General features: G+C 41.9%; 1 protein-coding gene across 1 annotated transcript in view; it reads left to right on the top strand.

Annotated features, from left to right (window-relative positions):
- The window catches only part of PIGL (phosphatidylinositol glycan anchor biosynthesis class L), a 61270-nt gene that overhangs the window by 20830 nt on the left and 15993 nt on the right, over window positions 1-24447 (top strand). The window contains exon 3 of the mRNA XM_059829429.1: window positions 18523-18613. Within this exon, the coding sequence (XP_059685412.1) occupies window positions 18523-18613 (91 nt within the window). The remainder of the gene's footprint in view (window positions 1-18522; window positions 18614-24447) is intronic.

Here is a 24447-nt window from a genome sequence, read left to right on the forward strand (position 1 = left end):
ATTCTTTGCTAAAAATTAGTCCTTGAAGTATTACCAGATGTATGAAGTGACACTAAGAAGCTCTACAGGAGTAACTGCAGATAGCCAGTTAAACATCAGCTCCCCATGCCATAGCTATCACACAGCATGTGAATGGAACTATGTGAGCAAGGGAAAAACAGATAGGAGTAAGGAGATGTTATTGCCTCTTCACATATCGTTTGGGAGTCTTTTGTTCTAATTCAGTATCTTGGTATAAAGTCTACATTTCCAAAAAGATGTTGACGTTTGGAAAATACTTGGGAAACAGTCACCAGAATGATGAAAGATGTGGAAAACAGGCCTAATAATGGATGTTGAAAATGCTTGAGCTGTTTGCTTTGTCTATGCATTGACTTGACAGTGATACAGGAGGATCAACATGGGGAAGAGATTTGTTGGATGAGGTCTGTTGAGCTGTTACGTAGCATGTTGTATGAGAATAATGAACACAGTGGTCCCTGCTGGCTTTAAAAATCTATGACAACGGTGATAACTACCATCAATCATAAGAACTAATTAGCTGGCGAGCCTGATTTTCCACTGCAAAACCAAAAGCCACTGGAGCAGGACAGATAAAAATTTATTGCAATTATTAATACTTTATTATGTTAAATGGTTTAAAATAAAACATTGTGATTTAATGTGCATTTACGACTATCTGTAGTAAGAACTAAGCTTCAGGTAGTCTAATAAGGTAACTTACATGAAATTAAAGGCAGGCAGTATGCTTTTTCCTGCCAATGTTTAAGAGAAAGTAAAACCACTGAATTGATGGAGGTCTCTGACTAAGCACTGGACTTTTTTAGAGTGAACAATAACTCCATTTTAGTTGTCTTATCTTACCTAATTCAGAAATTAGGTAACTCAGGGTTGAGAAGCTCGTTCAAAACTGAAGGAGGACAGCTTTTTTCGTCTTGCAGTCTGTGAATAAAAATAGATGTGAAAGTCTGTTCTACTAATTTTTTAGATGCCTGAAGAGCATGTGTGATCCAAAAACAACTGCATTATCTCCTTAACTACAGTTAATACTGTCTTTGTTTACTAGATATGTTAGGTTTTAGTACTACGTTTTGGTAAGCTTTTCCATCTATTTCTGTAAATTCTAATATAAGTTACCCAGTTTTTAGAAAACAGTTATAAAATACTGTTTTAATGACTTTGAGCTCCAGCTTCCATCTTAACTTAGAAGTGTACAAACCATGAATAAAAATTCATTTAGCGGGGAAAAATACATCACTCCCTGCTTAATTAATTAAATTAACTTCCATGCTTAGCTATCGAGTTGTTTTAGAAATAACTAAATCACTTACTTAAAATGAGTGGATTGAAATCAACCTGTCCTGCACTGCAAGGACTACAGATAGTAGCAATGTTGCTGTTCATGTACTGCTGGATTGAACCCAGCATTGATGAATTTCCTTGGAAGTGAAAAGTAGCACATCATCACCAGGGATCATTGCTGTGTTGGGCCCTTACCACCTCCTTGTTTGAGTTTGCCTGTAAGGCAGTCACTGTTGTCATGTCAGAGACAGTCACTGGTGATTTGAGCAGCCGAATTGAGAGAGACAAGGCATGGGAACGGAAATGCTCCCTGCCAATGCTTTTAGAGGTCCTGATTTACGTGGCTGTTTTTCTATCCCCCCCCCCCCCCCCCCCCCGCCCCCAAATGTTCCATAAAGTAAATTTTTTATCAGTGACTCAGAGCAAAAGAAAATTTCAGATTTTTGTGATAAGGTATTAGATGTCTGGGCAAGCCTTCAACTTAACTTAAAATGTTTTTTTGGCTTATCCAGTGTACTGTACATGCTAAGATGTGAGTGTGTGAGCCTCTGGTTATGATTAAAACACGAAAAGCATGGACATAGGAAGCAATAAAGTATTATGTAGGAGAAGATTGATCATTTTTCTGACTTTGTTTAAAGAAAGCCCAGATGTGGGAGTAGATATCTACTGAATCAATCATTTTCTAAGCCACAGATGACCAGAAAATTAATTAAAAAGAAAAAAAAAAAAAAGAGAGATTAGAGAAGTAAACCTGCAGAACTTAATGTTTAAACAATGTAGCCCAAACTAGTTTGGCCTTAAAGTGATGTGCATTAACGGTAATTTATTTGGGAATGTTTAACCCTCAGGATTTAAATTCAGGAGATATTCTTGTTCAGTGGTTACAGACAAAGACTGTGAGACAGGATTGCTCCAGTTTGCTTCTGCTGCAAAGTGTGTCAGGAGAGACAAGTTCCTAAGCAGAGCTCCAGCAAGGAACAGGATTTTTGCCATTGGCTGCAGTGGTGCCAGCATCTTCTGTCCTCTCCATGTCACATACAACTATGTCCATAATGTGTGTTATACCTCAAAGGGAGGACAAGGTGGCTGCTGTGTCACATGTTTAGAGAAGAATTGGAGATCTTTCAATGAAAGATTTGATGGAGTGGCACATTTTTATTAAATCATTCTCTATTCATCTCTTATTCAGCAGAGGCAGTGAGAAATTCTGAGAAGATTGTCCTCCCTGAGATGAGAAGGAGGGGTACATGTGTTGCTGTGCAGGGATACTGCCGGGCAGGGATATCTCACGAGGGTCCCCAGAGCAGTACTGCTGCGTTAGCACAGCCCTGTGCCTGGATGAATTACCCCTGCCTCTCAGCTGGATGGATGAGGGTGAGAGCTGCTCTGTGCTGATGCAGCAAAACTGCTTTTCTTGCAAGAGCTAATTATGCCATTAGCGTGCAGATGTCTGCACCTCCCTTCTTTGTGAGCTTTTTACATATTCCGTGTGGTCTTGTGTGTCTAAAGCAAGGCAGGCTCAGAAGATGTTAATTTAGATATACCTCTGCGAGCAACAGGTGACCAGAGAAATAAAATACTTAAGAATACTTAGGCTTGCAAAACAGCATGAGGGTCAAGGTACTTTCTAACAGCTCAATAGAAACTCCTTTAATAACACCTTAAAAACTTTCCTGGCTGCCTGGCCTGTTTACAGTCCTTGTCCTTACCCCTAATCCGTTTCAGAAGATGTGTTTCCATTTTGATTCAGAGATTGCCTAGCAGGACATTTGTCTTAGCACACAGGGACAGCTGTGTTGACAGTCTCTACTGCCTCAGGGCGTTATAGGCTCTCTGTAATCAGATGAGACCTATACATGCTTCAGTGCTTTAGCAGTGAACTGAAACAACCTTTGTCTGTTTGGGATGGTAAAGGAAGTGACCATGTTTAGAGGTTTGGCAGTCATTTTGTGAGATCCTCTAAAGGATATATAAACTGCAAAACCAAATGAAGGTCCAGGAGTCTGTTTTACTGTAGCAGTTTATCAGGCAGCATAAAAAAAGGATGGTCTGGTGTTGGAGAAATACATATAAGAAATGCAGATGATTTGAAATGAACTTGTAAAAATATGTTTAGTAATTTTTAGATAGTGTCTATCCCCTAGATCCCTATCCAGTGTTACGGTTTTACAGCTGTACCTAGCTATTTTCTGAAACGTTTCTTTTTCTGCCTTTGTGCTGTGTGACAGACATAAATATGCAACTCTTTCTATCTGAGGAATCCTAGGAGTTACTGGTAACAATAGTAGATAAAAGTTAGCCAGAAATGTGATTTTTAAACTGCTAGCATACCATTTAAAATGTAGTTTGCATAGCAATAGCAATGACCAAATCCTTGTTAAATACTAGCCAAGAGTATCCATCCGTGTGTTTTATTCATGCAGTGTAACAGTGCAGTTAGCTCAAATCTGTATTGATTCTATTTATTTCAATTTAGAAAACACCTTCACTGAGCATTCAGTGTAATTATTTTAAGGACAAGGAGTAACCTTTAGGACTGACAGCCACACATGTAACTACAAATCTTTTGCAAAACATTCTGTCATACTGCTTCTCCTAGGAGAACAAGTCAGACTTAGACAGAAGCACATTCTGCTGTCAAGGTTCTTGCTGAAAATGCCCTTCCTCCAGCTCCCTTATGATTCCATCAGGGCACCATTTGTTTTAGTGTCTCAGGTGATCTCCAAAGCTGCATTATTGTACAGAGAGAGAGAAAGACAGGCTTTAAGGTAAACGGGTTTAAACACACTTACTAAGTAAAACATGCACTTTACATTGTACCTTGTAACTAACAGACTGTCAGTTAGAGATCCTAGAGTATTGACACAGTGTAAATAGGTGTTTATAACCTGACTGCTTTTTGTGAACCACAGGGCGTGCGTAGGTAATAAGTATAAACAGATCCATGGTACATAGTAAAAGGCTGTAAGTTACTTGGTTGTCACAAGTACCTACACAGTCAGAATTGTTTGAATGCTTAGGCAGGCTGAAGGTTGTGAACATGAGACACAGAAGTTTGAGAAAGTCCATTTAGTTAAGGAACCTACATTAATTAGCTCCGCCAGTTGTTGCAATTGTTTCCTTCTGCTTCTGATGATTAAGTCACCCTGATCTCGTCAACTGGGGTCAACCACAATGTTACCAAGACAACTAAGTAAACTAGTCACTGCGCTTGAGTATTGCCTGCCACAACACAGAGTGTTGCCAGCATTTGAATATGGCAGCATGCAATGGCTCACAGTTCCCTACTCCAGCTTTGTCTGGATGTTGGAAAGGTGATGTGATGGAACAGAACCTCAGTTCCCTGTACAAAAAAGCTCTTGATGTAGCTGAAGTGTTGTTCAGGTCTCCTCAGCAGCAACAACCAAGATTGATCAGATACTCAAAACTGGACTGGATGGGACCACACAAAGATTCCAAAAAGCGCAGTATATGCTTGGCCATGATCTCTCTAACATGCCAGAAAAAGAAAGCACTAGTAAGGCCCTAGCTATCATTAAAAAGGAAAGGAAAAAAAAAATTCTAACCATATAAATCCCTGTAGTTCATTTCCTTTTAGAAGATCTGTGCTCTGTAATTATATTGCCAAAAAAGCCTTTCTGTTTTTGAGTTCACGTGAAAGCTAAATGGTTTTATTCCCTTTGGCCTTAGTTCAATCAGTGTACATGAAATGACAAAGTTTTTCAGTTCCAGTGTAAGCTTGAATTAGAAGTTGGTGGGTGCGGTACTTCAGATTAGAGCAAACTATTAAAAAGAAAAAATTCCTTAAAGGGACAGTTGCTAGGTTGGGAGCATGTTTAACGTAACCCCACCACCAAATAGGAATTTTGTTTAAGAGAACCCAACCCACCACCAAAGAGTGACAGCAATCCAGAATTCCCAACGTATAACAACTATGAATAGAACAAGATACTCTGTTAGGAGGTAAGTAATGCTGAGAAATTGTTAAAAAAATGTATAGGTATTTTCATTATAATGACTAAAACAGTTTAAAAGATACTTGAAATAATATGTCAAAGTAGTGGGATGGGATTTACTAGTTTGCTTATGGAGTTTACTGTTGCTCTTGGTGGAGATACTAAAGCCAATTTTGAGCACTTAAGATAATTTGTTCTGTAAGAAACATAGCTGGTTTGATGATACAAGACCAACTTTTTAAAAAGGAGAAGACAGAACTTGATGAAGCAAATAGGAAGTGTATGTTCTAATTTGTCACATATTCACCTTTTTTCCTAATGTACACTAGATTTTGCAAATGCGGATGGTATTTTATGACCCATAATCTCAGTTTTATTGCACGAGAGATCAGGAACAAGGGAAATGAATGCTTTGCTGGACATTGTTGACCATCTTTTGCCTCCTGTAGCGTCTTCAATCAGTTTTGGTTAAAAGGAAAAAAAATATTTTTACTGCAGTGCAGGAAAATGAAATATTTTTTTAGAAACTGAAATGGGATTTGGGATGAATAGTTATCTGATCCTTCTATACCAACTGAAGCATTAAATGAAAACAGTTTGATTACAGTTCCATGCCAAGCCATGCTCTCTCTTCTAACAAGTCACATATTAACTATCTCATTGTACCTGCATACTCCTTATACAGTAATTTCAATACCCTCTCATTTCAGTGTTGCAGTTTATTTCTCTGCAATTACTATTTGCATTGAAATAATTAATTACATAGCCTTCCCTCCATGCACATACGTTCTACATTCTTTATAGTTTTTGTGACTGTAAGCTTAACAAATCTTGTCTGAGTTATGTGCCATTTTCTCTTCTTTGATAGTTAATATTTAACTCAATTTCGCTAAGTGTGTAAGTGTTCAGTCTGTTTTCAGATGAAGCATGAATGTTTTCCTGTAAATTAGTTTTTAAGTCTTCTGAGCATGAAAAGTCTGTCAAACAATGCTTGAAAGAAGCAAAATTTGTGCTTATTTTGGGGTACAAAATGGCAGGGGATAAAAGAGGGCAATTCACAATTTAACTTGGACATATTCTTCATTAAGTCAATTCTACTTCATGTCGTTACATAGCTTCAGCAAGATTTAAACCCGTCATTTTGGAAGGAAGGGTCACATCTGTAGTAAATTATGGTGTCTCTTATTTAAACAGTAGCATTATTATAAATATTTTCATTCTGTGTTTCTGTTTCGTAAGCCAAATACTCAGCATTTCTCTTATTCTTCTAAGTAGCCACGTGATGGGCTGCCAAGGCTGGTTTATCATTTGCCTTGGAAAAGACATTGTATAATATTGCAAGATAAGACATTGGCAGACAGAGGTTTGATCTGTGGCGAAGAGAGTTAAGAGGTTTGCAGAATCTGTGATGCAGTGGTCAACACTTCGGCTATTGACAGGTTTTGAGGGGTACTTTTAAGCAGCTCCTATGATGTTGGTGTAATGGTGGATAATTTGCAACTGTTAATGTGTTTTCTACTCAATTCAAGTACCCAGGAATATATGAGGCTCTGCAGAGGACCTGTAAGAGGCCTGTTGAAAAATGGATTGTTATTTGCCCCAGGCAATAAAACATATTCCTGGAGTGAGTGTGGGTGGTGCAGCGCTGGGCTGCGGCCCTGCTGCAAGCCGGGAGCTCACACGCTCTATTCCAGGCTCTGCCCCTGAGTCAGCTCTGTTGCCTTGGGCTCTCAAGGGAGCATTACCTGAGCACTTAATTCTCTCATTCTAAAATATGGAGGTTATTACTTGCCTACTTCCCCATACCAGCCTCACAGGGGGGTTAGTTAATGAACATCTGTTAATGTGTGGAAATAAATGCTGTAAAAGTGCTGAAGTAGTAGCAGTCCTGCTCATACAGCGGTGGCATGAGTGCAGGTTGGTAATCTGCAGCCTTTTCTTACAGGATTGTGCTGTAAGATTAAATAACCACTTTAGCAAGGTGTCTGTAGAGCACAGCTTCCCTGTCTCCAAGGTACTCCCTGTGCCGCCGGTACTTTTAAGGTGCTCCAGAGCCCAGGGCTGGGACGCTGCGCCAGCACAGTTCTGTGCTACTGGAGGAGTTTCATGCACCCCCATGTAACCCAGGTACGTGCAATTCATAGCACGCAGCACTTGATGAGAGTATTATGTTCCCGGCTCCAGTTCATTATCCTCACTCATCTGCCACTCATGAAGAAAAAAAAGATACTGTTCCTTTCTTTAAAGCTTATTGATTTCCTTACCCCCCCGCCCTCGCTGAATGTCTTAATCCTGCTCGGTTTCCTGCAGTGGTGTTGGGAGGGGGAAGCACCGCTCATGCTGCGCAGAGTGGCCTTTCTCCTTGGCCAGTGCAGGCGGCTGCTGGAGCGTGAAGCCCCCGCTCGCAAGAGTTAATCGTTTGCAGCCTTTGCCAATCTTGGCCTGGTCCTAGAAATCCGGCTGGATGCTGGCGGCTGCCAGGAGCCTCCCTCTCGCCCGTCATGTGAGTAGTGTAAACAGGCCGGCAGTGCTGCCGGGCGAGTGGGAGGCTCGCTAGTGGGCCAAAGTTCAGCGCCTGCCTCACGGGCCCACAGCAGCACCGGCCCAGCAGGCAGCGGCGGGGTTACTGCCGATCACCCCAGCTGTTGCTATAGCAAAACCATTGCATAACGCTGGCATTAAATCAGAGCACGGAGGAGAGGAAGGCTGAACGATAAAGTTTGTTGCGTTTATACTCGTTTTGTTCATTGTTGATGAGTCCCACTTAGCTGTGGCAAATTGAGTTCCAAGCATAGTTCTGGCTGGGCTGCTGTGGAAGCTGGTGCAGGTTTTCACCGGTTGCAGAGAGAGAGCAGGGCCTGGCCTAGAGCTTGCTCATGTAATCATGTAATTGGGGCATTCACATGAATGGGGCTGGCAAGACAGTGCCTGCAAGAGGATTGTTGGCATGAGTAGAAACTTTGCATGTCAGTAAAGTTTGTGGGATCAAGCTCACAGTTAAGATAGATGTTTAACTTCTTGATACAAGCTGTCTTATAAAAGGAAGTGATTTGATGGTAGTAATAAAATTTGCACCCAGCTAGAGAGCTCAGGGCATCAGAACCTCAGTATTATAAAGGGTGGGTACACCATGACTTCAAGAAGTAATGCTCCCATATCATTGTGTAGATCAAATGGATTGCTAGAGACAGTTGTTTGTGGGAGGCTGAGGAGTCAGGAAACCTCTTTTTGGATGGAATTGGTACAGGGAAGCTGGAATGTTGTGACATGGGAAGCTGCATTTGGAATCAGGCCATCATCCTCTTGAGATCTCTGCTGAAGTTGCATCTGCATTTACATAAGTTTTGGCATGAGAAATAAATGTCCATGAAGTGACTATTCTGTGCTTTCTCTTCCTAGATGATTAATTAAAATGGCTGTGGGATTGATTTGGCTACAAGCTTTTTCCTGAGGTTTCTGACTGCAGTTTATTTGTTACATGGAATAGACCACGATCTGTCTCTTTGGTAGGAGTGATTATGCTTTTGGCTCTCCTTCTCTTTGAGGGTTTGGCCTGTGCCATTAAGTCAGTGGCAAAGTTCTGTATGACTTACCTGAGCCAGAATCAGAACTGCAGTTTTTGCCTATACAGTATGAGGTAGTTATCATTCCAAGAGCAAACAAATTAAGGTTGTGATGAAGTGGCACTAGGTTTATTTGGCATATACAGGTTGTGGTATTTCAGTCATTCACCTCTGAAGGGTTTTGCTGGCCACTATGAGAGACTTTCTGTTCCTTCCCCTTGGGTTTGTACCCATTCCACTGTGGAGTCCTGGGCATGTTATGATGCATGTCAGGAGCTTCATGTGCCAGTACTGCAGTAAAAACCTAGCTAGGAAGCACACGCTGCATTCCTCTTCCACCTGTCCGCTTACTGCTCTTCTGCCAGGAGAGTGAGACTTCCTGCCCGGCAATTTGAAAGTGGAAGTCTGTCCTTCTTGAACCAGTGGTGCCAGGACTCATGTTAGCTGGACATGGCTTCTTGGTGCATGGGTTAATGTACCCTGTCCCAAGCTCTACCCTGCTGCGCTGTTCTTTTTTTCAAAGCGTTTTACAGAACAAAAGAAATGAGTAAGGGAGGAGTGAAGTCCTGTGGTCTGCTCCTCAGAGTCCCGGTTTTGCTGGTGATTTGTATTTCAATTTCAAACTGTAAGTTGTGATTGTGGGATTGCTGGGCTTTTTGTTCTCACTTGAGACAACTTAGACTGTCCGGCCACAGGTGAATTCCTAGGCAGTATGGCAAGGCCAAAAATAATAACAAGGAAGTGAGCACTGCTATGAGCTATTCTGGGAACTGCCTGATTATTTCATATAGGCCTGACGATGCTAATTTCTTATAGTACAGATGGTGCTTTTGGAGAAATGTGGTCCGTGTTCTTCCTCTATTACTGTCAGAAATATCAGAGTGGCCAGAAACATGCTGAAGTGGCAAGTAATTGAGCCCAAGGAGAAGTGAGATGTTAGTAGAGGTGAGTCCACCTTTTTTGGTTTCAGGTCAGTTTATCCCTCCTCTGGGAGCTGACATAGACAAGAGTGGATTGTTTTGGGAATGTGGAGCAAAATTCCCAAAGGCCACCAACTACTATAGTCCGTGTGTGCTGTTCAAGCTTTCCACTGAGCGTTTCCATCAAGTATCTTCTTGGCCTTAGGAAGGTGTCGAGCTGAAGTGCTGCTACGTATATTCCTTTGCCCAGCAATTGTGCTCTAAGATGCCAGACAGTTGCAGTTTTGAAGATGTTTCTCTTATTAGTCTACCAATGAGATTGCCGGATGTTGCTAATAGATCTGTTACTTGTCAGTCATTTGGGACAAATACCAGAAATGCACTTTGCCAACAGATATGCAGAAGAAGGTTGGTGAATTCGTGTTTTCCTGAACTAGGTAGGGACTTTAATGGTCTACTTTCCTGCATACCTCTCCAAGATGGGAGTGGAATTGACTTCATTTCACACTGCACTATTGTCTGCTGCCTGAACCACATTTCAGTGGGCTGGAGGAGGAACTGCTGACTCATAATTCAGCATGGCAGCCCCAAATCTCATGAGACTACTAAGTCTAGCCTCTGACTGATGCTTTCAGTGAAGTCTGTTAATGGCCCTCAACAGATCACACGGAAGTCCAGCTTCTATAAAATGAAAGGGAGGCTTCTTGCCTAGCACTTGCCAAGTCACTATTGGCAGTCTGTAGTGCTGGAAACTGCTGGTTGCGCTGCAAACAGGCTAAATGGTGGCTGGCTGAAAACGCGTCACTGTTGTGGGATCTGTGGGCCCCACTCAGTCAACAGGCACAGAGTATGGTCTGGTCATGTAACGGCGGTCAGGGACAAAGGGCTGTAACTGGCCTTGGCTTGGCATGTCGTGTAAGTGCAAAATTAATGCAACTCAAACATGAATGAAAGCTGGGAATAAAAAGTAGCATAAAACACAGCACCCAACTTGAGGGTGAAAGTTAAGGGGGGGAGAACTGCTGTATTTTTAAAATAATTCTCTTTAGGGACTTGAACTTAATTGTTTTGTTACTGCCAGTTTCGCCAGGGATCCAGATACACTCCATGGCACTGCATGGTTCTTGGAAACAACCTGTTGCAGACTTCTGCTCAGATTGAAGCTAGGGCTTCTCAGCATGGGTTGGAGTGAATGAACTAGAGGCCCCTCCTTCCTCTGGCAGCCGAATTCAAAGCTGTGCATGACAGCAAGGTATTCGGTGCTCATTGTCGTGTCTGACTGATCAATCGGTGATGATGACTACACACAGGTTCTGATGTGTTCTTCACACTAGTTCCAGCAGCACAGTAATAACATGAGTGTCATACATGGAATGTGATATTTGCATGTGAGACTCCCCAGTCAAGTTTCTCTTCTTGCAGGTCATAGATTTGCAGCAAGGAGTTGGGTCAGTGCTGCATACTAAGTGCATGTCAACCACAGATGTGATTTGCTGTGTGAGACCAAGGATCGGACAAGGACTTGTAGACATATGCTGGAAATATTGTTCTCCACCAGTGTGACCCTATTAGAAATCATGTTCCTTAGCTGCAGCACTGCATGGTGACACCTTGCCACTACGTGACCAAAGCAAGGTGTCCAGTAGGTGACACACCCAAATACCTGTCATGTGGTTTGGCAAACAGGTTCTCCATTGTTAGAATAACATTTGGCCCAGATGTCTCAGCTTTCTTATGTGCACTGGAGAGTCTGGGGAATTTTAAACTTTAAATATTTTTGTGTTTCTGCTAGAAAGGGTATGTTCCAAGGAGTATTCCTGGTATTTACAGCTGAAAGCAAAGCGGTTTGTGATGACATTTGATTTGGGAGTCCATTCGCTGTTTGGCACCAGCCCCTAAGGAAGTCCTAATGGCTCCAGAAGACATTATCCTTGTTGCAGAGTTCCTCTGCACCATATGGGCAGAGCTGTTCACCATATTCATCATTTTGGAGGTTTATGCAGTTTTTTTATATTTTGGGTCAGACCTTCAGGTCAGGACTAAAATGTTGAACTTGATTCAATACTCCACGGGAAGACAATGCGGGGAGTAAAGGGCAGGTTTGGGGGGTTCCCAGTACCCAGGATTGCCAAGACATGTGTTTTAGATTTCGATCTAAAAATCAGAGAACAAACGCTTTTCTTAGAAGGATCTCAAAGTTCTTTACATAGGTGTGAACATATAATTATTTCCATTTTGCAGGTGTGAAGAGCAGAAGATAGGAAAGCTGTGACTAAATCAGCGATCAATTCAGAATTAGTTGAGCTGAATTTTGTTTCCTGTCTTACACAGCAAGGCCCGATGGCCTCTCCAAACTAGTTTTGAAAAGTAACTTTTTAAAACTAGCTTTAGCCACTGTAGTTTCTATGCATTTCTGTTCTTGAAAGGCACCATCAATTGTTTTTGTTTAAAGACATTGAATATGAACTTGTTCCTACAGAGCTTTGTGCTGTAATTTATCAACAAGGCACTGAGGCACAGACGTCAAATGAATACCAGATTTCAAATTATGATAAGCAATTGTGTCATCTTTGTGAATAGACATTAAACTCTGCTGAGAAATCATCAATAATTCATTAAAAAAATAAATTAGTACAGGGACATTTGGATAGTTCTTTGCAAACAAGCAGTCTGTAATAATTCCTTTGAATTTAAACCCAAAGGATGCTTATTTCTCAAACAGAAACACATGATCATGGCCAAGTCTAAAAGTTTGTTCCCTAGACATCTAATTACCATTTACCTTTGGGGAGTTATGGAGGTACTTGGAATATTATCTGTCAGAGGTGCACTGTGTTTTTACATAGCTCAGTGGAGCATCATGCACAGCTTGCCTGGACTTTGGAGCAAGCTGCACGGAGTGCTCTCTGTCTTTGTGTTCTTCCCCTTTACGCATGCCTTCTGCCTGATATGGCCACGTTAGTGACGTCAGCACTTACCTGGCATCTAAACTTATTTAATTTACCTTTGAAGTTTCTATAAAGTATGTCCAAACTTACACATTACAAAAGTTAAGGGTGGGAGAAAAGGATTATGTCCATTCTGCTTTTTTTTTCTTTTGTGAAATATTTGAAGTGTATTTTGTTTTTAATATTCCAGTCATTTACACCTTCACCACTTCCTTTACCTACACCAAAACATAAGATTCTTATTTCCAATCTTAAAATACAAATCTCAGAATAATTTGGGTTTCTTTACTATGGGGAGAGGGAGGAAGCTGCTGGTGTAAAAATTTCAGCTTGAGCTTCTCTGTAGTAGGTGGCTTTTCATTTGACAGTTAGCATCCTGGTTTAGTCCATTTCTCTCCAAAATTGTAGATTGTTACATTCCAGTAAGCACATAGCATCTGTTCTCTGTATAACATGATGTTGCAAGATGCTGATTGTTTATCTAAGTGGGCTCTTTTCAACTGAATCAGAGATGTGTATGCAGCCTAACAGCAATATTTCCCTCCTGTCTGTAATTGGCCATTATAGGAAATAGTGATTAATGTAAGGATTTAGAGGCTCTCCTTCAAGATCTAGGGCTAGCCTGTCTTAACTTATCTTAGCATAATCTTAAAAATAAAAATTCTCTGCTCTACTTTAGAGAGCGGGAAATAATTTCTGTTTACACAGTTTTTTCAATTACTTCGATGCTATGATATAAAGGTCACAGATTGCCTCTAGTCATCACATGGCTTTTTCACTAATGGTGCACTCACGTCATTTTGTTCTGTGGGATCTTTTGATTTTTGATGCAGTTTCAATTGCCCAGATGTTCATTTCATAAAGTTAACTTTATACAAAGGGCATCCTTTGTTCCAACAAACACATTGCGGTCATTGTACTCAGCTGGGAACCTAGTGCACAGCAGTTCACCTGTTTCCTATGTAATCCACCATCAATCTACTGACCTTTGTGCTGATTTAATGTAAAATCATTCACTGGGGAGAGGAGGGATAAGGAGGAGAAATTATGCAAAAATATTTCCTGGTCCCTAGCCTTGGATTGATTAAGGTCATGCTGCAGAATAAAAAGGCAATAAGGAATGGGAAAGCTCTTTCATCTTGACCCTTTTCGTGTGTAGTGGAATGGAAAATCACATTAGTACCTTGAAAGTTTTACTCTGGTGTCTCAGAATGTATTAACGGAGACCTAAGCATCTTGGAGAAAGGACCCTATTGCCAGTCCACTCCCTTCCCTATTGCCACCTAAAAGGGCTTCACGTCAAGGCAGAGAAGGTACTTGCCAGTCCCCGTTAGGGTAACTGTCATGTAGTAAGAGGCACTGCTTCATAATGCACCCAGGGGCCTGAGGATTGCCTGATTCTACAGATTTCAGGAGGGACAGATCTCAAGGTTATTCTAACTGCCAGTGTCCCATATAGGACAGCCCATTTGCTGTTTGTTAAGCCACGTGGACATCACATAGACTAACTGTTTAGCTTGACTTAACCTTTAGAGCAGTCATGAGAGCTTAGTTCATGAGCTGAATAAATTCCATGGAAGGCTTTGAAAGAAGATTGTACGTATAAATGCACTGGCTGTTGCTAAACGACCTGTGGAAGATGAGCAGTGGAAAATTGGACAGAGTTTGAGCAGTATATCATGTATGAAGGGTGTAACTTGGCAATATATATCAGTGAAGGTTTTTAAATCTCTATCTTGGCCAAAAGAGACCTTCCAAGTGACAGGAATCTAGCCATCTTGAGCCCAAACGTTCCTAGAAAGATGACCCTACAAAATTGTGCAGGCTACTGGCAGGGATACCATTACTGGCGACATGCACAGTGTTTTAATGGCCAAGGCTGAGGCATAAGAGGAGCTATGCTCCACAGCCCACAGCAGGCAAGAGGAGGAGGCCTGGAGAGGAGCTGGCATCAGGCAGTGATTTTTAACATTTCTTTCATTCAGCCAGCTGTAAGACTGCTGGGCAAGATCTGCACAAGGTTGTTTCTTGGTTTAACGTGCTGATGTGATTTGCTGTGGCCCCCTTGTAGCTCTCTGGTGCCTGGGCCAGGATATCCAGGACATCCACCGTATTATTCCTATGCAAACTATGGGAAGGGGAACTGCAGTTGCCAGTGGCTGCTCTGTCTGCTCAGCTTGGCAAGGACGAAAGCAAGGAGATGAGAAGGAGAAAACCAGGGGTCCTGCCCAGTTCTCAATACTAACAGTGGATGGTTAAATAGGAAGGTACAGGGTTTTGTTTTCAGAAAACAATGTTGCCCATGACTGGTCCTGGTGAAGTCAGTAAGCAGAGACAGACACTACTCCATACTGCAGCAACTGCAGCACCATAATTCTCTGTTTCTCTCTCTCTTCAGTCTATACATCCCTTGGCAGAGCTGTAAATTCCCTGTACAGTGCACAGCATGGCTTTCACTGAAAATAGCTGGGAAAACAACATTTCTGGAGCCTTATTCCATTAAAAATATTTTTTTTGCTTTTCTATGCATCTCCCTGTTTTTCCCTGGTCAGCAAGGAGCCACCAAGCAGCCGCCCGCATTCAGTATCAGGCACGTGGAATGCCCATAAACATCACTTCCAGACTGTAATAGTTTGGTGGAAATGAGACCAAGTGACCAAACCACGCTACCCTTCCCACCAGCACCCTCCAGCAGTGTGACCTGGGAGGTCTCTCCAGTGCAGGATTTATATCTTGATCTGTCACAGTGACCGACAGCACCAACAAGGAGCTCTCTAGGGCAGAGGACAGGGAGGGCGGGTGTGGAGAACCGTGTCTCCTGGGACAAGCTCCGGTCTGCTCCAGGGAATGTGCTAATTTTCACTCCTTTATAGTCCTTTATCTCAGCCCTGCGACCTTGAGCTCAGAGGCATTATCAGCCTTAGCTAGAAAGGCAGTGTGAAGTTAACCATTTAAAAGCTGAATGTTTCTGATACTAAGTTTTGAAGGTAAAAACGCAATTAAGGCAACTTATTCATAGTGCAGCAAGTCAGTGGACTTTTCAGGTTAGGTGAGGACTGATTTATGATATTAAAAATATTTTGTACTGAATAGATGATTTTGTGACCTACAGCAGTTTTCAAAGTTTGTATGCCCCTACAAAGTTCTAGGGCATCTAGAGACCTCCTGTTAAGAATGTGTCTTGTGTGCATTGCTATATGGTGTATATGAACTTGGTTTTCTTAGTCACCTTTTCATCCTTACCTGGACGCAATTATTGCTATCCAGAGCACAGGCAGAAAGTTATTGGTCTCATGCTTTCAGTGGGGTCCCTGCTATCATGGTAATGCTTAAATTTTCAACTTTTCAAAGTATTATACAAACTCTTACCAAAAAAAAAAAAAAAAAAAAAGTAATTTCCCGGAGCAATCTAGATTAATGTATTGCCAGTTCTGCTACTGACTTCTCTGGGTGACTTTGGGCCTGTCATTTAACCTGTGTGTCACTTCACGTGTTTGCCGAATGAGCTAAGAATACTTCAGTGGACCATCATGGCTATTAATGAGTTATGAATGTGCTTATGTACATGTGTGTCTTGTTTGGCAAGATCAGCTTCTCTGTCTTTGGTGCCTGACAAATACTATGCAAGAAAAATAATTCCTTTTCCTTACTGGGAGTGAGTGGTCTCTCCATGAGCAGCAGTAAGTGGGTAGAAGCAGATTTTTTTGCAGAATATTCCTGCTTAATCAGTTCAGTGTTCATGGAGTTAATTCGCTCATGCCTTCAGATTGTTTTGTTTCCAGGGATTCTAAACCGTTGCCTCCAGCTGTTCATTTCCATTGAACGAGGGTGATCTTTATCTGTCTAAACTAGTTAAAACCTGCTCCACTACCCGGCAGTCTTTTTGGAGACAGCCCAATAAAGCTGAGTGCAGTGGCTGTGACACCAAAGCCTCCTGGACATCATAAATTCCAAGCCCTACTTTTTTTTCTGACCTCTTACTGTTGGAGCTCCCCTCCTATTTTAATGGGACTCTTCACTTCCTCCACAGCTCTGTTTAACCCCTGTCCAAAAAGGGGAATGATATTTGCATTGTAAGTGGCCAGTGAGGAATCCCTTTTAGACTAATTTACTACTTCAATATTATCAGATTAAGCCTTGACATAACCTCAAAGGTACCATTCGAACAACTGAAGCACTGTTAGACTTGCTCTTAGACTCTGCTCAGTGTGCATGTTGCTTGGGATGTTTTAGTTGAAGCATATTTTTTAAATGTGCTCCATTTAAAGCTTGCTGTGATGTGGTGGGACTTGTAGTACCTTCAGGGTCAACAGGGCCACGTCCTCTTTAAACATCACATGTGAAAGTTTTTGTCTTGAGCCGGTGAGATTCAGGTTTGATAAGCTGATGAGACAACCACCAGATGTACCAAAGAACCTTTCCTGTGATGAAATTCCAATGTCTTGTATACATCAGGCAAAGATGCTGTCTATACAAGAGGAAATTGCAAACAGCAACAAAAATTTCTGTGGTTGTTAATACCACTACAGGGACCATAGCTAAAATGTGTACACTAATGTAGACGTGCTTTCCCTTGTTGCTGGGGTTTCTAACAGCACATTATTTTGGCCTGTGCTGAACAGGAGTACATAACACAACGGGTAAAATGCTGATGGTCTGTTTGTACTTCAGGCTCTTCCTTCTCCTACTAGTACTGTTAACAGCAGTGGGAAAATTTGTGGCCAGAAGACCTCTCATGAAGACCCAGGCTGAGCTTTACTTTGGAATGTGCCAAGGAGACATTTTCCTGTTTTGTAGCAGATGTTATCATCCTTGCTGTCTGGGGAGTCAGCAAGGCGTGAAGAGTATTGGGAGGGAGCGCCCCTGCTCTCTGCAGCAAACAGCTGGATCAGTTCAGATCCAAACCCATGCGGCTGTGTGAGAAGGCTGTGTAGTGACTTTTCTGCTAAACCACCTCACAGCAATTATCAGACTATCAGAATACGGAAAAGGTCTGAGAAAAAGACCAGTTTAACATGACATTATTGGTCTTTAGCAGCTGCGTGTTATCCTATTGTTACTAATAACCTTTTTAACTTTGCAAGCAACGTTTTCTTGGCACCATTCCAACATAATGGGGAAGGGGGTGGGGGGGGTGTCAAATTCAGCTCTCAGTTGTGTAAATATGGAATAATTCTGTTGGCTGCCTGGTGTTATTTTGCATTTGGCTCAGGGTCCCTGCCCCTAGAAGCCTGCAATCTTAAATACTCAGGCAGAGTGTTCAGTCACAGTATGCTTTGCATACCCAGTTGGTATGCAAAGCATAAAATAAACAGGTGAAGAACTACTATCAAATCTATGCAATATAATTATGGTCCTGTTGTCCTCTGGTTGAGGTTAGTGGGTTATTCCTGTATAAATGACAGCAGGAGTTTGCTTTTTACTTTTCGTATGTAATTCACCAGTAGATTATGATTGGAAAGTCTTTCAGGAAAATGTGTTTTTAAAGGGGTTTTAAATAAAGAGAGAAAGGAATTTGATTGGGATGAATAGAGAACAAGAATCATTGAACAAAATAGATGTTGCTTAAAGTAAAGCAGTCAGAAAGTCTACCTTAATGTGTAGAAGAAAGGGAGACCTTGGCAAATCTATGTGGAGGGTGTTGGAACTGCTGTTACCCTTTCAACCCGCCAATATACAAGCTTGTAAGACTCTAAATAAGACTCAGTGGTTTAATATGGTAAATAAATTTATCTTGATTTCATTCTCTGATAAGAGAATCTCTCTTTTCTAGTATGGTCTTTATAAAGTTCTCAGCAGTGAAGTGGCTAATTGCAGTTCTCATTTTCAGGGATCTTCCAGATAATCCTGCTGTTGAATGGGACACGCAGCTCCTCGCCGCCTTTGTGCTAAAGCATATAGAAGCCAATAACATCAACCTGGTAATGTGAAACTTTCTACAGCATAGGCAATTTCCACATTACTTTTGAGCTAGTGTTCTAGGCTATTTCCTTCCCTCTGAAAGCTTTCTTTGACGTTTTTAAAGTTAGGATTTTGCTTCTAGAGTTTCTGTGAAATAGCCTAGGATAGGGAAAAAGTATACTTACATGTTTTGAAATATTTGCTTTATAAAGTCTATCCGTTTCTCTAGCTAGATCTTATGAATCCTCTTTTGGGTTGTAATGTCACCAGCCTTCACTGAAATAAAAGTTTCAAATTGGTTAAAAACTGCGAACTCTGTTGGAACTAGTAAGTTTCACTGTAGTGGATCTTGGGGTTCGTTAATTGTAGAAGACCCTCTGAATAAGCCCAGCTGAATTTCAGGTCTAAAATGATACCTGAAAGCAATTTTGCATTTTGTAGTTTAAGACTTTTTGTGAGTATTTGTACAGCTCTTATATCTTGACAAGTAAGACATGGTCATTCTGATCCTCTTTCAAACACTTTAAACAACTGGTGGAAGTTCAGAGCAAATAGAATTGCTTCACTGAAAAATACAGAAAAAGATGATGGTGTAGTTTGGATGTATCTTTCCTTTCTAGACATCTTTCTTTGCTTCCCAGTGAGAAATGAACAGTGGAGGAATTTTGCTTTACTAACTCTTCAAATGTTTTCTACATTTTAAAGCAACCATTTTGACCCTGTTGCTAGGTTTCATTGATGAAGAGAGCCCGTCTGGGATTTAGGCTTACGTTTAGGCTTAGATTTGAAGTACATAGGCAGGCGCGTGTTAGAGAGCTAGATTAGCAGGGTTATAGGTCAGGATTGAAGACTATTAAACCGTGGAGATTTCCTACCACTGGTATAGTGGTGGGTTTTTTTCCACAGAACAGGAATAAGGGCCTAAGCATGGAAAAGGATGTGTTCTGTTCTTTTCTGCTGAACCTTACTGTGATCAGGCATGTCACTGTCACACTGATTGGCAGTGAAATCACAAAACTCTTAAAGCCTTTCAGCAATTCACAAAAAAAGAAACCGTATCTCCTGTAGCATGAAAGCCCCATGAGCACAAAAAACAGTATCGTGCATCCAACTCTGTATTGATTCTGAGGCTAATTTTCCGTGAAATTCATTGCTGTGCACAGAGACAAATGCAGTTTTCTTGGACTCCTTTTGTCCCTTTTGGCCCCTTGAATAGATAGGTTTTAATCTAATCTGAAAGCTCCTAACACAATAGGATTTGTATTGCGTGTTTGTGACTCTCACAGGCACTAGGACAAGTGCACCAGAATCCCTGTAGAAATTCTGAAAACACTGTAAGTCCTCTAGATGGTTAGAAAGATCTTTGCCTTGGAGGAAATTAAACTTAAGCTGTTTGTGCTGGGGGAGGCAGGAGTCTGCCACTAACATAGTGTGAGCTGAAAAATCAAGTGTGGGGTTTTCAAAGCAAGGAACATGCACAATCACTAGTGCTTTCCCTGCTGCTCTGTGGGTGTCGGGTGTAGCTGTCGTAATGAGGAACACTGCGGCAGGGCCCACTGCGTTCCCCTCAGCACTTCCCTGAGCAGCAGTGAGGACAAACTACTGTAGCAGAACATGTCAGCAGTACCAAAGGCCACTAAAGCAGCTTCTCAGGGATGCTAGTAATGAACTGTTCTGTAAACTTACGTTATTTTAAGTTTCTCAAGTAACCACACAGATCTCAGATGTTTACTATAATACCTTCCATTTAGGAGCAGACCTAGTTTGCCAACAGTGGCAAGGCAAGTGCCTAATTACCTTTGTCCAACATTCTGCATTTTAAAACTTCAAAGCTTGCTATCTGTTAGCCACTCTTAAAGCATCTCTGCTGTCCTGAGGCAATGGCCTTGCCTTGAAAGGTAAACTGAGTCTATTTTTCAGTAATGTTGAAATTGATAGAATTGGCTTAACATGTTAAAAGAGCCTTGTCAAAACGTAAGCTAACAGGGTTTCAAACACAAGCTAACTCAATGGAGTTAACATGATTGGAAGACGTATATTGTTTTAGCTATCCCAGTGGGAAAACTTTCCCCAGTTCTCCCCATAGTCGTAGCATAGACAATGGTATCTTTTATTTACAGAACATATGTGTCATCTGGCAGTGGAGAAGTAGGCAATGCAATTCCAACATGTCTGAAAGGAAAGATTGCAAGGCAAGGAGTCACACCATGTTATGCGTAGTTTTGTTCCATTGCATAGTTACTCATTTCCTCAATTGCTCTGGAAGTCCATGAGTAACTCAATCTATTTGAGAGCTACAGGGACATATTTCATCCAAGCTCTACATTAAATAGTGCAGACACAGAAATTAACATTTGGTGTACTCAAAGCCAAAACTAATTTATAGACTTTGGAAATTATTTCCTGCCTGCTGGATTTATAAGCACAAGCCAGTGTTGCTGGGAGAGGCAGCCAAAGCTAGTCTGTCTCCATCCAGATTAGAAAGTATTTGGTGTCTAAAAAATAAGTTCCATAGTATTGTGTGAGTCCCAGGCAGGCTCTAGATTATGAAATCCTACTCTTCAGGTTCTCAGGTCTGGTGATAGCAGAGCTTGGATTAGGAGGTGACATTCAGACTGTGTTTGGGGCAGACGCAGTGCCAAGACCGGAATTCAGCAATATCGTGTTCTTACAAGCTGCTTTCCACTGTGGATTGATGGAAACATCATCCATACAACTGTTTGTGGAAGAGTCCCATTGTCTTGGGTCAGCTCCAAATCAGCCTAGAAAGCCAGATCCTTCTACTGGAAGGATCTACTGGATCCTTCTACTTCTAGCTCAGGTTGGAGCTTATATTTGAGAGGGGGAGTTCAGCTCTTATGTTTTGGATCTTGTCCTCCACACTCTTCTAAAATTCGGGAGCATTTGAATATGTGATGTTTGTAGAGGATTTTAAATGCTTTTGCAGAACGCCAGATAGCGAGTGCAGCATGTGGAATTTGCTAGAGCAGGCAACAGAGCTGGGACAGACTTTGGCATCCCTTTTCCTCCCTTCCTCACCTATGTTCCACTCTCCTCGGGTGTGATTTGGGGTACCTGAGTGGGAGGCCTCCAGTACCTTTCATTCTAAGAGCTGGTGCATGACTTACACACTTGCAGCACAAACCCAGTGGACACTGGGATGTTGATCATGATCAGATTTTTCCTTTTTCATCCAGTTGTTCATTCTTTTTAATCTTTAGCTTCTCTGATTTAGTAACAACAAGAGACATCTCCAAACACACAAGAGACTTAAAGGGAGTTTGAATGTCACGGGCCTCTGCATGTGTAAGTCAGGCCTATGAAATGATGCTCAGAGGACAGCCATTAGAAATGGAGTTGCTTGCTATGGCATTTTATGGCATGGCCCTTCTTAAAAAGGAAAGAGACCTTTCCCTCCTCACCATTTCTACTTGAGCAGGTGTGTGCTCTGAAGCACTGGATGACGCCAGAAAGAGTGAGGGAGACCCACAGCTTTGAATGCTTTTTTCCTCCAATGCACATGGTGTGTAGAGGGAGCGTGGACTCCAGACCTCTTAGGAGTTCTCTTCTGCTAGTAATTGAGTAATTTCCTCTGTGCTCTCCCCCCCTCCGGAAGGGATTTCTGGACCTGTTTGTCTTGGCTGTTGCTCTGGCTTCCACTAGTGAAAGCTCCATTTCCTGAATACCAAGGTCACCCAGAAGAAAACCCAGCAACACCAACGGCAGCGGCTCCCATTTCAGAACAGGTGTGGGGAAGGAACTCCCTCTTGCCCTAAAGATTTCATTGAGCAATAATTTCCACATCAAGTGTATTTCCTCTCCCAGCCTTTTGCTCCCAGAACTGGCTAAGCCTGTTCTTAACCCAGACAGTTTCAAGATGTTCAGGTTTTCTCATCCTGCCCTCATTGTTTGCTTGATTTCATCATCAGCCTGGGTCAGGTTATGTGCTAAAAGCAAGCACACCAGCTAGCTGCACTGTGTGGAAGAAGTAAATGCTCCCGTGTGAAAATATCTTCAGCATGTGAGAAAGAAATTCAGATTTGTTATCAATTAAATGAATCTCTGAAGCCAGATGAATATATTTACATGTGCTTGCTGCCTGCTTTTAAGTCATGAGCACCACAGTGATGCTGTGGAATCAGTGCCCTGTTCAGACAACAGACGTAGAAGCTACATACTGGATAGGTGGGACATCACTACTGTGTCAGAGCCAGCCTGTGTGCTGGGAGGGATCTCTAAAGGTGAAGGGCCAATATTTCAAAGGTGGCCTCTTTGCAGGTAAAGTGAATGCCACCGTGGCCAGGTCAGTGTGCAGATACTTTGGGAATTGTACTTACAAATTTGTGTATTTGAAGAGACAGGCAATTCAGGTGCAAATGTCCTAACAGTAAATTAGACAACATCAACTGAAAATTAACTCCATGCAATCTCTTTAGCTAGTTCAGATGTTACATAAGCCCAGCAGCACTAAGAACAGCAGCTCCTATTTCAAAACAGATGTGGAGAAGAAAAACCTCCAGAGGTGTTTCTGAACAGATAATTTCCACGTCAAGAATATTTCCTAACCCAGTCTTGTGCTCCCACAGTTGGCCTGAGCCAGTTTTGTCAAAATAACGATTAGCTTATTTAGTCTGCTCACTATAGTTTCTTATCTCAGTCTTCTGGTTTGTTCTCTTGTATCGTCCATAGAAGGGAAAATGTGTGTTTTGGCTTGCCTGGGGTTTTTAGCTTGGTTTCGTAAGGAAGTAAGAATAATGCAATTGTATTTATATGTGTGTGCACATGCATGTTTCAAAAGACTCTCTAGAGCCCATTGGCTAATTTCAACCACATTTGACAGCAGGTTAGTAGTCTTAAAAACGTTATATTTGTACAGGTTACATGAAAATAAATGATGAGGCAGAAGAGACAAACCCTCTCTCTGTGCCCATTTAGTAAAAAGGTTTAGTGCAAGTCCAGCCCTTAGCAGACTTCACACTATTATTCACCTGCATAGGAATTTATTCTGCCTGCAGTGAGTGGGTAAATTGTCATCTTAGGAAAGTGCCACTCTAGGTAGGAGTGACTTCAGAACATGTTTTTTCTTATCTGTAAAATACAGGGTGCTATGCTGGTTCCCAGAGCTGTACGGAATTTAATAATGTCTTTCCCAGATGAGCTACTCAAAAAGCTGATATCCTTAGGGAGGGCTTAGCACCATGCCAGACCATGCAGTCCCTGCAGAGAGCCTCTCAGGTAATGCTGACGTACAGCAAAAGCAGCCAAAGCCGAAGACATAGTTTTTATCCTTATAAAGTAGGGGTTGACCAGAAAATGCTTCTTTGTACCTGAACAAAACCAAATTGGGTCCCACCGCTTCCTGCCAGCAATGAATAACCCCACTGCTTGGGGGCAGCATTATTACAGCCACTGGGCAAACTGGAAAGTCTAAGTGTGGACTTGTTCTGGATGGATGGGTTTATAAGCAGGCTGGTCTGGAGTTTGTGGTGTTTGAAGTATTTCTTATCATTGTCTTTGTGTTTCCTCTCCCTCTTTACACAATATCCCCTGTGTTTGAGAGGGCCTCTCCTGTTGGAGGGTGGAGTAGCAAGTTGCAGGGTGGGCAGGGTAGCTTTTGATCTTCCCTCGATCTTTAACCCAGTACTTCAGGCCCGGTGTATAAAATAGATTTTGAGAAGGGAGCTGTGGTGAGTAAGCAAGGCAGTAGCATTTCCTTCCCCGAAGAGAGAACAAGCTGGCAAGGAAGCAGACATTGATTGAAATGTAGGGAGGTTATGATTTCTTCCTGGTCATAGAGAAGGGAACTGTGGAGAGCTCTGCTGCCTGGCCTCTCCCAGAGCAAAAACCTAACTTC

The sequence above is a fragment of the Gavia stellata genome, chromosome 25, assembly GCF_030936135.1.
Source record: "Gavia stellata isolate bGavSte3 chromosome 25, bGavSte3.hap2, whole genome shotgun sequence".
NCBI classification, from domain to species: domain Eukaryota; kingdom Metazoa; phylum Chordata; class Aves; order Gaviiformes; family Gaviidae; genus Gavia; species Gavia stellata.